Source organism: Cryptosporidium sp. chipmunk genotype I (assembly GCF_004936735.1).
Source record: "Cryptosporidium sp. chipmunk genotype I strain 37763 chromosome Unknown contig_18, whole genome shotgun sequence".
Lineage (NCBI taxonomy): Eukaryota > Apicomplexa > Conoidasida > Eucoccidiorida > Cryptosporidiidae > Cryptosporidium > Cryptosporidium sp. chipmunk genotype I.
Window position 1 is genome coordinate 1 of NW_027125593.1, and position 13060 is coordinate 13060.

The following is a 13060-nucleotide window of genomic DNA, read 5'->3' on the forward strand; positions in this document are numbered from 1 at the left end:
AATATAGAAGAAATAAAGGAATGTGTGGAACGAGTATTCAATGGGGTCCTTGGATTGAACAGGGCATGGCAGCAAGCCTTAAACAACATTTAGAAAAAGTTGGAATGTATGGTATATCTAATGAATTGGGTATTCGTGTTTTAAACGATATTCTATGTTTTGTATCAAAGAATAGCTCTGTTATTGGTTGTCAGTCATTGAAATGGGATACATTTATGCGTCGTTACAATACGATACCTACATTTTTAAGTGAAGTTGATTATAGTTCCCAAGGGAGATCTCAAGGCCATGTTGACATAAGTAAGTTATCCGATGAGGAATTGGTTGTAGTAATTGCCCAAATTGCTCAACAGTGTGCAAGTTCCCCTACATTACCAAGTCCAGATACTGTTTTGTTGGACTTAGGATTGGATTCATTAGGCGCTGTTGAATTTAGGAATTCAGTACTTGAAATGACCGGAGTTAAGTTACCTCAGACGCTTGTTTTTGAAAACCCTACAATATATGCAATTTCCATGTATGTAAGGGATCAAAATTCAGGGAATTCCACTATATCTGATTCTACTAAAAATTATTCCCAGGCTTCAAATGAGCAAACAAAGATGACAATTGAACAGTGGCTTCTTTCTTCACTAAAACAGTCAGAAAGGTATATTTTATATGCTGAAGCTTTTGAAAAAAAGTATCAAACAATCAGTAATTTGATTGCTGAGACTGATATTATTAGTGCATTAGAAGATTTGGGAGTTGAAAACAATCAAGACTATGACCTATTATATGTTTCTTGGAATGAACTAGTTTCTTCAGAAGAGGAAAATAATAAGAAGCAAAATGATAGCAATGGTAAAAAATTTGAACAAGAATTGATATTCGATCCTATTGTGGATGTAGAGGAGATCAAAAATTCCATGAAATTAAATTTGGATGGAATAATAACAACAACTGATCCATCAGAATTCAAAACTGCACTATTAACTGGTGTAACCGGATTCGTTGGTAGAATATTGCTTGTAAAACTAATTGAGGAATTTGAGAGTATGCAGATTGTTTGTCTTGTAAGAGCAAGCAGTCCCGAGAAGGGCTTGGAAAGAATAATTAATGTTTGCGAAGAGGCAGAAGTATGGGATCCATCCTATACTTCTAGGATTATTGTTGAATGCGGAAACTTTGAGGAGGAATATTTAGGACTTCCTGAGGAGAGATATTATGAATTATGTAAAGAAATAGACGTAGTTTATCATATTGGAGGCGATGTAAATCTTTTAAGCAATTATAAGAGGTTAAGAAAGACAAATACCCTTTCACTAATAGGGATAATCAATTTCTGTACAACCATCAAGCTTAAGCACTTGCATTTCTCTTCGACACTTGGCCAGTTCCCAGCATTTTTTGCAGTTTTTACTAGGGAGTTTGAAAATGCAGTTGTAAAAGAAACAGAAGGACCATCTACCAGAGAAATGAGCAGATTGTTCCCTCCTACAAGACAAGGGTATCCTTGGAGCAAGTGGGCAGCTGAACAAATATTAGAAGCTGCACATCAACAAGGCCTTCCTCTTTCCATTTATAGGCTCCCAAATACATATATTGCATCAGATACAGGTTACACAAACAAAACTGATTATGCAACAGCATTATTGATTGCTTCAATTCTTGAGGGAATGTTTCCAATTGGTTCTTCAACTGCACCCTTAACACCTGTTAATACGATTTGTGAAATAATAATATCTGCATCTAAAAAGAAAGAAAGAAAGCACTGGAGATATAATTTATTGGATACGAGGGTTTTAGGAAAAAAACATGTTGAAGCTTGGGCATCTCAATTAGGGCTGGGAAATTATCTAGGTGTTGCTATTGATGAATTCTTTAGTGCAATTAAGAGCAGAGGGCCTGAAAGCCCAATTTTCAAATTTGTACCATTGATGCAATACTGGAGGCACTATTGGTTTGACAATGTTGAAAGAACTCAACCTTTCCCAGTAGATACAACGAATGTTTCTGAAGATATGCCTGAAATTTCATGGCCACCGTTAGAAATTACTTTCCAAAATTCATTTTTATACTGTGTAAAAAGAGGTTATTTCCCATCAAACTCTTCTTCAATCTCCTTTACTCCTATTAAATGTTTCAGTGATGCTTTAAATGAAATTAGAGCAGAATTAGTCACAAGAAATGTTAGTTTCAATCAAGATAGATATGATTATATTTGCAGAAAAATGAAAAATAATGCAGATTCAATTTATGATTCATTGGAAAAAGTTTCACTAAACTTCTGTGCTAAATATTCTTACTACGTATTTTTGAAGCAATCCATAATAAATCAATACATGGTACAAGAATCTCTAGATTTTTCAATGGCAGAAAAGTTTAAGATGATTGATTGCTACTTTATTACGGGAACATCGTTTGAGGAAATATTAGAAATGAGAAGAATAATGAGAAAGTCACTAATTAATTATAATGAATTGAAATTTGTTGATATTTCATGCCCTTATTTCCCAACAAAGAATTCAAGAAGACTAATTTCAGAACAATTAAAAATTGCGACGACAGTTTTACCAATAACAAGATTTGAAATTAAAGATTCAGACGAAATCTTGACGGACGACTCGATTTTGTTAGAAATGTTCATGTTCGCTCCCTTTACTTTGCCATTAATATATGGAAAAGAGTGTTTCGAAGAATACAAAAATAAAATCACAAGTAACTCAGAGGAAGTAATAGAAGCATATTCGTCATTTAAAAAGTATGTTATTCAAGTTCTAATAAAAAATAATTACAGTAATGAATATCCAATCATTTTTAGTTCTCCTTTCCACTTGCCTTTTGTAAAAGAAATTTTACAGATATTTGAAAACTCCAAGGCCATCGTTATTGCTAATAAGCCAAATGATTTAACTATGCAAAAGAAGTCTTCAATAGTAAAGGCATTAAAATCAAAATATACGAATTCAGATGTGAGCGAAGAAGAAAATTCTGAGACATATTTGTCAGATATCCTTGAGGAAATGAAACATAGATTTGTTATCAGTGAACCCAGCATTGATAAAAATAGACTAATTCATCTCAAAGATTTTGCGGAAATAAACTATAATGAAAAGATAAGCGTACAGTTACAAGATTTTTGTTCCAAAGGTATAGATAGTTGATTTTAAATTAGAAATAATGTTCGAACTAGTTAGATTGTTACATTAAGATTATTCAAAAGTTTCACTTGAGAATAGCAGTGAAGCAGCCAATTCAGTATTTCCATTTGTAGCCTTTAACGCATTAATTACTTGACTTTCAGAAAACCCGAGTGATAAAAGTTGAAGTTTTTTCCCTTCATCAAAGCTCTGAGCATATTCGTCATTTGAATCTATTTGACTAATTTCACTTTTTATTTCGGATTCAGTTAAAAACTTTACCTTTTCATCTCCAATAATTAGCGCATTTTGATGTAAATCGATGCAACATTGATACCTTTTAAGCAAATCCAATCCAAATAGAAAATCGACACGACTTTCTTCAAGTACTGTTATTGAGAATGGAAAAAAAGAGTTTCCAATTTTCATTTGGGCAACGTGTATCTTGCCAACAATTTTACTCGTGCCCACGCCTTGTGCAATTCCACTAAACCTATAGTCTATTAGCCTCACGAGGTTGCACTTTTCTGCACATTTCTTAGACATGATTGTAGTTTGTGCACCGCTATCAACAAATGCTTTAATTGATACTCCATTCACCTCTACATTTATATATAGCATGTGAACTTGCGCAAAACTTTCTGGTAAGTGGTCTTGTGCTAAGATTAAATTTTCTTCAACATTTTGTTTTCTTACTTGTTCTTCAATTAACCTTTGATATTCTGGGCTTAAGGGGTCTAAATTATACAGATTTGAACTTGAACCGGAATACATAGAGCTCAAACTTCCAGAAAAGTAATCATTTTTTATTAGTTCTGTGAACTTTTTAATATCATCTTTATCAATTGCGTCTCTATATTCGCTTGATTTCGAGTAATACACCGATTTTAACGACTGGTCTTCTTTAATTTTTGTGAATAGTTGCGTTGAAAGCATATGCATTAGATTTTCCTGATAATTTGAAGGAAAATTAGCGTTTTCAACAATATTTTTGTTGCTTTTTTCTGATAAGATAAATACTGAACCCTCATTCACAATATTTGATAATGCAAGTCCATCATCTTGCAAAATTTTACCTTCAATTGAGAGTTCGTAATTGTTAAAATCATCCAAGTTGAGCTCAATCTCAATAAGCGATTTTAGGACTTCAAAAGTAGTTTCTTCGTGGATTTCAAGTGAGATGAGCTCTCCTGTTGTGCTATAGAGAACATTTACTTTCATTTCATTAATTGAGAAATTTTTGTTGGCGGGCATGCAAACGTACTCAAGTTATTTCTTCACACTTGAGATCAAAGTGGAAAAGGAAAAAACATAGTGGAAGGCTAAGTTTATAAAAAGCGATTGATCATAACAAATGTATTAATCTAAAAAAGAAGTACAATTTTTAGCTCTTAAAAGTATTATGCGTACAAAAATCAATTTTTTCCTTAAATGAAACCTACTCGGCGCTTGCAAGCTCATCTATGTATTTCTCAACACGCTCATTGAGTGAATCTATTTGTTTTTCGGGGACTATAGAAAATTGAAAATCTGACCCATGGCCAATGAATGCCATCTCTAGTTCAAGGTTTTTAGATGCTCCTTCCTCTCTAGATTGTATTATCACTCTTGCAGCCTCGTATAATGCGTCTTCCTCAGATAAATTCTTCTCTACCAGCTTCTCCAGGTCAGTTCTTGCAAATTGTCTGCCTTTCCCAACTGCCATTGCGCAGTATTTATAACACGATCCTGATGGATGGATACAATAGAGTTCAATACCCCTATCCTGGTCAAGCCCCCCCAAAAGTATTGAACAGCCAAATGGTCGGACAGAACCATAGAGAGTAAAATTATGCATATACATTGCAATTCTCTCTGCCAATACACGTATTGGTATCGGGTTTCCGTAGATTTTTTGATAATTTAACGACTCTGAGCGTGCTATTGAAATTATTCTGTTCGAATCCGTAACGAATCCTGCAACACAACAACCAATCTGATTATCTATTGCAAAAACTCTTCTATTAGTACCTGCTACCATCATTTTGCTGGCAACATATTTGTCAACAGCAAAAACAATACCAGAGTTGTAAATCATCGCAATAGCTGTTCCACTGTTATCAATAGCCTTGTTTGCATATTCAACTTGGAAGACACGTCCATCGGGAGAAAAGGTAGAAACTGATGAGTCGTATCCAGATCCTACACTAGTCATGCTTGACAATGCAATTCAAGAGCAGAACCAATTTTTTTTTTTGTAAATATTGATTTCGATAGAGTTACAAGAATTTTATCAGTTTAAAAATTATCCCCACAATTATTCAAAGTAGTTAAAAAAGTAGCGGTTAGTATTGATTAATTTGATTATTATTGATCACTACCCCCTCACTATTAAAACTAAATAAGTAACAAAACAAAACTTATGAATGAAGAAATTTTATGAATTAGAACAGTGTTAGTCACTTTTTAGATTAATTTGATTCATATCGCTTTGATTTATATTCCACAAAATACAGCTTTTTTTTTGTAATGCTGATTTATAGATAGCCCAATTGCTTAAATTCTTATTTCAATAGTTGGCTGTACTACATATATATATATATATATATATATATATATATTATATAGTAAACAATTTTGATTGTAATATTATTTCATGTACTTAAATTAATTACAGTTGTGGGGCATGAAAATTGACTTGCCTCCCCTCACAATCTAATTGGCTTTTATTTAGTTGTTAATCAAAGCAAAGAAGTGATTAGAAAATTAAATATGTCAGAGTAAGTTTATTTAAAATATTTAGTTCAACGATTTTATATATAAACTTTTAATTTAGCTGCTTCATGCCAATCAGAGAGGTTAATGTGAACAGGCAAAGTATTTCTGTTAAAGGCCGTATCGTTCAAAAAAGTTCTCTACAAACTTTAAAGAGTGGGCTACGGTTTTTTCATCTAGACATAATAGACAAAGATAATGATGTCATTAGAGTCAAGTTTTGGCGTCAAAAAGCAGAAGAGTATTATAATATTTTACATCATGGCTCAGTATATATTTTAAAGTGCACGGGAAACGATGTTGTTGTTTCCAATACTAAATTTAATGATACTTCAAATCCATATGAAATAAATTTTTCTGATAGATGTCTTATTAAAAAAGTTGAGAATGATGATCATTCAATATGCAAGACGCCAAAATATGTTTTTTCAACAGTTAAAGATATTAAAGAAATTTCAGTTCCTTCAATAGTTGATCTGATTGGAATAGTTAGGCAGTTTAGCCCTTGCACAAAAGTGATTTCAAAAAAGAACAATGACGAGGTTTCCAGAAGAACAATTTCGGTAGTAGATAAAACGGGCTTCCTGGTAAATATTACATTATGGGGAGAATTAGCTGAAGTTAGCGATGATAAACTATCTGGAAATCCAGTGGTTGCATTGAAGAGCATACAGATAAAGGATTATCAGGGTCGACAAGGATCAACATTAAATGGGAGAAGCAATATGGAATTCTCAATTGATGACAGTAAAATGGAGGAGTTGAGAATTTGGTTTGATAGTATAGGTAGCTCCATAAGGTTTGAATCAATAAGCAATTTGTCCCCAAGTGAATCACCTAATAATATTGGAGTCAGCGAGAAGATATACTCGGGAGGAACTCTCAAAGATATAAGGAGTCGGATGGAGGATAATGAGTTTTCATCAATTCAATCATTCCAAGTAATCGCAAGAATTTCGAAAATTGGTTCAATAAACGTAAATCAACAAGTTCCTGGAGATAAAAGTGGCTCATTGACATATGATGCGTGCCCAGCATGTAAAAAAAAAGTTCTTTTCTCCACTTCTTATTGCGAGAAGTGCGACGAGTCTGTGGTTCCAGAGACTAAGTTCCTTTTCCCTGTTACTATTGAAGACCACACATGTTCTCTAACCGTTCAGTGTTTTCATGAAATTGGTTCAACATTTATTAAAGAATTGAGTGCTTCGGCCTGCAAAGAGATGGAGCAAAATAACGACAAGAAGTTAAACTTTATTCTTAATTTACAATGCATGTGGAGGCATTACAATCTTAAAATTCAATTGAAGGCTGAAGAATACAACAACCAAAAAAAAACTAGGGCAATAATTCAGTCAGCTGAGCCAATTGACTTAGATCAAATTTCTTGTATTATGCTAGAATCAATCAGCCAATCAATATTAGGTAAACCTAACAAACGTTCTTTATATGACGAGAACGTTAGTGCGAACAAAAGAATTTCGGTCGGATGATTAATTAGAAAAGATTTCATAGATTTCCACTAGAGTAGTTATAATTACTTGAATGTTAGTTGAGTGCTTAGGCTGCTGGGAATTATCTGTAAATTAATTTTTGCGTGAGGCATCACGCGCGCGTTGTTACTTCAATTTGGATTCATAATGTTACATTGCGATCAATATCTGCTTAGTACGCACAAAGTAATTTAAAATTTTGGAAATCATGTCAATTTCGAAAAGAATACAAAAAGAAACTATGAATCTCGCCAATGATCCATCACCTGGAATAAATGCAGAACCTGACGAAGACAATTATAGATATTTCAAAATTATGATGATGGGCCCTGAGGGGACACCTTATGAAGGTGGCAACTACAGGCTTGAACTATTTCTACCAGAGCATTACCCTATGGAACCCCCAAAGGTTAGGTTTCTGACAAAAATTTATCATCCAAATATTGACAAACTTGGAAGAATTTGTCTAGATATTTTAAAAGATAAATGGAGTCCTGCCTTGCAGATTAGAACAGTATTGTTAAGTATCCAGGCACTACTAAGCTCTCCAGAACCCAATGATCCCTTAGATACCATGGTTGCAGATCACTTCAAAAACAACATATTGGATGCAGAATCAACGGCTAGAGAATGGAATAGGCTTTATGCCAAAGGGTCATAAAGTTTCAAAAAGGGGAACAAGAAAAGCGAATTAGTGTAAATGTATTCATTATCTTCACTTTTCTAATGTTTGGGATGTTTGGAATTGATTTATACTAGATGAAAGTTTTTAATCAGTTTTAAAAAACTAATTTTAACAAATGGAATATTAGAAAAGTTAAAAATTTCAAATTTTTTGTTTGCTGAATATAAGAGTTCAGCCTATATAACTACGGGTATTTATGCAAAGAACACCGTGGCAAATCGACAGAATTTTCTTAGAACAAAAATCATTCTAAAGCTTTTTTTCTTCTTTTTTGATGAGTTCACGAAGTTCTCCCAACAATTGCGACTCTTTTAACAATCTTTGTTTTTCGTTCTGAAGAGCTATATTTCTTCTCTCCTCTGCTGTATAAACTTGGTTCTCTTTTCTAATTCTTACAGCTGTCATCCTTTTGTGCATACTTCCACTCATTACATATCCTACCTTCTCAAACGATTCTATTTGTTCTCCTGTTAATCCAACCTCGCCTCTTCTGGGTATTCTTTTCCCTGCTTGAACAAACTGTGCCATAGCTTCACCTTCGCCATATAGAAGGGCCGCTCCATAATTTAGGTTTTGATTCATTATTGTTTTTTGAATATCAGAAACACTTGGGCCGAAGATATGATTGTCTTCAGTCTTTTCTTCATTATTATCAATGCCACTTTTTGAGCTAATTGAGGCAGTATCCTCGCTTAAAGATAAGTCTCTTTCAAAAGAAGACTTTCTTTTTTCTTTAAAATCTCCAATAATATTTTCTACGTTTGAAATATCTTTTTGTTGCTCTCCATTTAATGATACTTGTTCATTCCATAAGTTCTTTATATTCTTCTTTAGTTCTCTTCTTTTTTTAGTGCGTTCATGTAACCATGAGCTCAGCTTTTCCATATTAAACCATTCTGAGCTTAAATTGACAGATTAAGCCACGAAGTATGCATTAATAATTTTATCGGATAATTTTTTTTTTCAAAGTTAAAACATTTACCCTCAAAATGTTGCCGGTAATAAAGATTGAAACCCACAAAAGTTATCAAATTAAAATATTTTTTTTTCATAGAAATAAATACCATTGTAGTTGAGTTTGTAATAATCATGGAGAAAAGGTTTGATCTGAGATATTGTAAAAAATATCCAAATGATTCACTGATAAATGGATTTGCTCCTAAAGATCTTGGTACAAAACCAAAATGCTTGCCACAGCAAATTCAAGAAAGTGTAAGTTGAGCACAATAACTTTTTAAATTTTAAATATCATTTCTTTTAGGGGTTCATTCGGACAGCGGAAAATGAGTTGAATATGCTTAGTGCTATACAAGGTTATCACTCAGCTGTGAAATCAAGAATGGAACAGGATATAGTTTCCAAGGCACAAAGGCATCCAGGAATCCCAAGCTCTCACTTAAGCCTTGATTTGCTGATGGAAATGGACGACAGGATTGAAGTGAGTGATATTCTGGGCACAGAGAAGCCAACGAACCCATTGGGAAAGAAAACAATCAACGATGCATTAGAGTCTATATTCAATATTAATAGTTAAACTAGGTTCTCTCTACACTATTAAAAATATCTAATTTAGTAACAGAAAAACCTGGATATTACTGAGGACTAGATAATCTAACTCGCCCTTAGCTATTCATTTACTCTGCTTCTTCTCTTTGCTTCCTCAAACGTGCAATTGTTGATCTAGCAGTAACTGCTGCTGCAGTGCTTAGCTGCCACGCACCCCCTGCCAGGACCTTTCTACAACCCTTGCATTCCCAAATTCCACAGGCAGTTCTCTTTGTTGCAGTTTTGCCACAAAATGGACAAACATATGTTTCACGTTGCAAGATCTCAGTTTTCTTCACTTGTTTACGTAAAGAAGCACCATATCTAGTGCCAAATTTACCAACTATACCGACCTATAGTGAGGAAGAAATGAGACAAATATAGAGAATTCTCAATAATAGAGGTCGAAATCGAACGAGTAATGGATGAGCTTTAACATAGAATATGTAGCTCAATACAGCGACACTAAGACGTCCACTCGTAAAAATATCCTCTTCATGCTCGAATGAAACTTACCTTCTTAGTTCTTTTACCCATTTTCTAAAAATTACTTCAAACTAAAGTTAGTGCTCTGTAACACTTCCTTTTTTTAAATCTCAATGAGACAGTTTATTTGAGCGCGTTGTCTCGATTTATAGGCGGTAAAAACACGTATTTTAACAAGAATATTACTCATCAAAAAATTGAGTGCTAGTTGTAATTGAAACAATAAGAAACTCCAAAGTTCTGTTAGCTATGGACTAAATTATCAAAAGTATCACTAGTAGGGTTGAAGTGATTTTAATATTAGTTCTAAGTTTTCCTACTTATAAAAATGATAAAGTGCCATTTTTCTTGTATACGTCAACTTATTTGTGCGTATTTATTAAGACTAAAAGTCTTATAAGAATTTTATTTTTAAAATTTTTCCTTGAACTTTCAGTTATAAGTTTAATAGACTTGATCATATAATGCGCAACTCACCGCCTAATTATACACACATAAATGCCGCATGTGAAATCTTTTTTTTCTTTTAATTCTTTAAATCATTTACTTTTGGATAATTATTGAGCTTTATAGCAATATACCGCTGTGATCATGTCTGAATTGGAAGCCCAGGGCAACCAAAATATTGAGTGTGGCGTGGCTCAAGAAAATTCCACAGAAGAGAAGGTTGACACAACAGAAAATCTAAATGAAATTTCAGTAGATAACAATGCCGCTATTGAGTTATTAAATGTTAATTTGCAGGACATGTTTGCTAACTCTTTTATTGGCGCTAACGTTGTTAATGCTACAAGAATGCAAGAGACGATAGGCGAGTCCTGGCCGTTTGACCAGTATCAGGCAACTGGTTTGTTGCCGGTGGACTACGCATACTGGCTTACGCCTTATAACACTTCAATAGGCCCAACTGCATTTGTAATGATGCAAGCCACTGCAACATTCCCAGATGGTACTCAGATGGATGCACAACAAGCGAGAGCCCGAAGAAGACGCCATGTATTTGGCGTATGCTGTTAATTGACTAGACCTAGATTTATGAAAATATCGTTAGAGTAATAAATTCAAAATATCAAAGATATAATTTCTATTAGGCTATAATATGCGACTATTTCGAGGAAGGAGTGCTTTTATGTACAGATACTAGTTTACCAAGCGTTTTTTGCAATTTTGAATAATTATTTCAACCGCACTTTTGAACTCCTTTAGCATTGCATGCTGCTTTGCTTCTAAACTGACCTTTTGAGATATTTTCTTAATACATTCAAATATTTCATTTTTATTTCCCATTAATTTATTTTGATTGAATAGTTTCACAATGTTATTTTCATGTAAAATATGTTCAATTAATTCAGAAATCAACATAAATTGATAGGGGTCACATTTTCCAATATTCTTGCTGATATATTTTAATAATTTGGTGGTTTTATCGTATTCATTCTCTCTCGCAATCAAATGCAGAGCTCCCCTAGATGAAAGCAATTTCAAGAGTGAAATAAAATGTGACCAGCTCATTTCAAGAGTGATTTCTAATGCCTTTTTATAAGAATATGATCGTAGTAACCTGTCAAGTTTTGTTTGACGTTTTTTGTAGTTTTTAATTTCTATATCAATAGCACTCGCATCCACTCCTCTACCTCTTTTATAATATCTTATTGTACCTGTTCTATATCCTTTTCTTAAGTCAGTAATATCTTCATCAGCAGTGGCCCTAGTCGCCTCTTCAATTTCCGAACAAACTTTTCTTCTTATACTCCAACTACGATCTTCAAGGGCAATTGCAATATAGGATGAGCAATTTGATATTGCAACTTTTACTACTCCTTTATTATAATTAAAAGATCGGATAAATTCGAACGTTCTTGAGTTGTAAATAAAAACATTATGATCTAAACATCCGACAACAAATATACTGTCATTAGAAGAGATAGCTGTAATTGTTCGGCCAAAGTTTGTGATGCTGTGAATACATTCATTACCAGTTTTTGCTAAATCCCAAATTTTAAGGGAAGTACCTCCGCATGAAATTAACTTATTATCATTAATAATATCAATACATTCAACGGGGAAATTATGTTTCAAGGCTTTTACAACAGTTATTTGATTATCTTTATTGAGTGAAGTATTATTCCCAAGATTGTTATCAGTATGTTTAAGTTCTGAAAAACACCAAATTTTAATGTTAAAGTCATAGCTACAAGTTACAAAATAAGTATTAATAGAATATGCTGTTTTTGAATCAGAATCAGAGTATTTAAATAGTTTATTTTTAAGTGGTAATATACACCTGATTGCATCATTATGCGCAGGAACTGTTAAAACAATTTCACCTGAGGAAACTTCTAAAATTGAAATTTTACCCGTTGATGTTCCAGAAATAATTTTGCTTTTATCGGATGAGAACACAATTGACGAAAATTGTTCATTACTCTTTTCAAACCTACGGATAACATTCATGGTTTCAGTATCTAGCGCGACACATTCATTATTTTCCATTGAAATTCCACAAAGTCTACCATCTTTTCTTAGAGTAGATGCGGTAATTAAATTTTTTGAATTGAATGAAATAAGTACACTTGAATGTTCTTCATTTCTTTTTATAAGGCTTACTATTTTTAGTTTATTTCCTGTTGTAATTAAGAGAGAAACTTCTCCTTTCAAAATAACGAATTCTAAATTCTTGATTGTTTCATCCTCATTCCCACCGTTTGAATATGAGTACCTATTATTAGATAAGATTCCAGAATATAAAGCTCTTCTCTTTGACTCGATTTCAATTGGAATGTAATCTCCCATTTTAAAATTTAATTTAAAGTCAGATTTTACATTTTTTGTCTTTCATTTAAGAGGTCATGGCGCTTATAACATTACAACGTTGGCGCTCAAACTCACACATCTCACACTGCATGTTTGCTTACAATTATCAAGGAGATGACATGAACTTACAAAACATTGTCTCAACATATAGTAGTAACTCTAGT

At 33.2% G+C, this 13060-nt stretch overlaps 9 protein-coding genes across 9 annotated transcripts; 5 read left to right on the plus strand and 4 right to left on the minus strand.

Moving 5' to 3' along the window:
* Positions 1-65: 65 nt before the first annotated feature.
* On the plus strand, positions 66-3146 carry ELE39_001418 (type I fatty acid synthase; the record flags this gene model as incomplete). Its single annotated transcript, XM_067344457.1, has 1 exon — positions 66-3146. The coding sequence occupies one exon, from the start codon at positions 66-68 to the stop codon at positions 3144-3146; it is 3081 nt and encodes a 1026-aa protein (XP_067201395.1).
* A 48-nt stretch (positions 3147-3194) lies between these two features.
* ELE39_001529 (ubiquitin domain containing with a UBA domain at the C-terminus) lies at positions 3195-4343 on the minus strand (the record flags this gene model as incomplete). Its single annotated transcript, XM_067344568.1, has 1 exon — positions 3195-4343. The coding sequence occupies one exon, from the start codon at positions 4341-4343 to the stop codon at positions 3195-3197; it is 1149 nt and encodes a 382-aa protein (XP_067201506.1).
* A 217-nt stretch (positions 4344-4560) lies between these two features.
* Positions 4561-5316, minus strand: ELE39_001545 (proteasome subunit alpha type 3; the record flags this gene model as incomplete). The annotated part of the gene is made up of 1 exon (XM_067344584.1): positions 4561-5316. The coding sequence occupies one exon, from the start codon at positions 5314-5316 to the stop codon at positions 4561-4563; it is 756 nt and encodes a 251-aa protein (XP_067201522.1).
* Positions 5317-5944: 628 nt separating this feature from the next.
* Positions 5945-7366, plus strand: ELE39_001556 (replication A1 large subunit; the record flags this gene model as incomplete). Its single annotated transcript, XM_067344595.1, has 1 exon — positions 5945-7366. One exon carries the CDS (start codon positions 5945-5947, stop codon positions 7364-7366), a length of 1422 nt encoding a protein of 473 aa, XP_067201533.1.
* A 208-nt stretch (positions 7367-7574) lies between these two features.
* Positions 7575-8027, plus strand: ELE39_001567 (ubiquitin-conjugating enzyme subfamily; the record flags this gene model as incomplete). Its single annotated transcript, XM_067344606.1, has 1 exon — positions 7575-8027. One exon carries the CDS (start codon positions 7575-7577, stop codon positions 8025-8027), a length of 453 nt encoding a protein of 150 aa, XP_067201544.1.
* Positions 8028-8300: 273 nt separating this feature from the next.
* On the minus strand, positions 8301-8936 carry ELE39_001578 (uncharacterized protein; the record flags this gene model as incomplete). The annotated part of the gene is made up of 1 exon (XM_067344617.1): positions 8301-8936. The coding sequence occupies one exon, from the start codon at positions 8934-8936 to the stop codon at positions 8301-8303; it is 636 nt and encodes a 211-aa protein (XP_067201555.1).
* A 204-nt stretch (positions 8937-9140) lies between these two features.
* ELE39_001589 (uncharacterized protein) lies at positions 9141-9585 on the plus strand (the record flags this gene model as incomplete). Its single annotated transcript, XM_067344628.1, has 2 exons — positions 9141-9263; positions 9313-9585. 2 exons carry the CDS (start codon positions 9141-9143, stop codon positions 9583-9585), a joined length of 396 nt encoding a protein of 131 aa, XP_067201566.1.
* Positions 9586-10673: 1088 nt separating this feature from the next.
* ELE39_001600 (uncharacterized protein) lies at positions 10674-11099 on the plus strand (the record flags this gene model as incomplete). The annotated part of the gene is made up of 1 exon (XM_067344639.1): positions 10674-11099. One exon carries the CDS (start codon positions 10674-10676, stop codon positions 11097-11099), a length of 426 nt encoding a protein of 141 aa, XP_067201577.1.
* A 123-nt stretch (positions 11100-11222) lies between these two features.
* Positions 11223-12875, minus strand: ELE39_001611 (WD repeat; the record flags this gene model as incomplete). Its single annotated transcript, XM_067344650.1, has 1 exon — positions 11223-12875. One exon carries the CDS (start codon positions 12873-12875, stop codon positions 11223-11225), a length of 1653 nt encoding a protein of 550 aa, XP_067201588.1.
* Between the last annotated feature and the right edge of the window lie 185 nt (positions 12876-13060).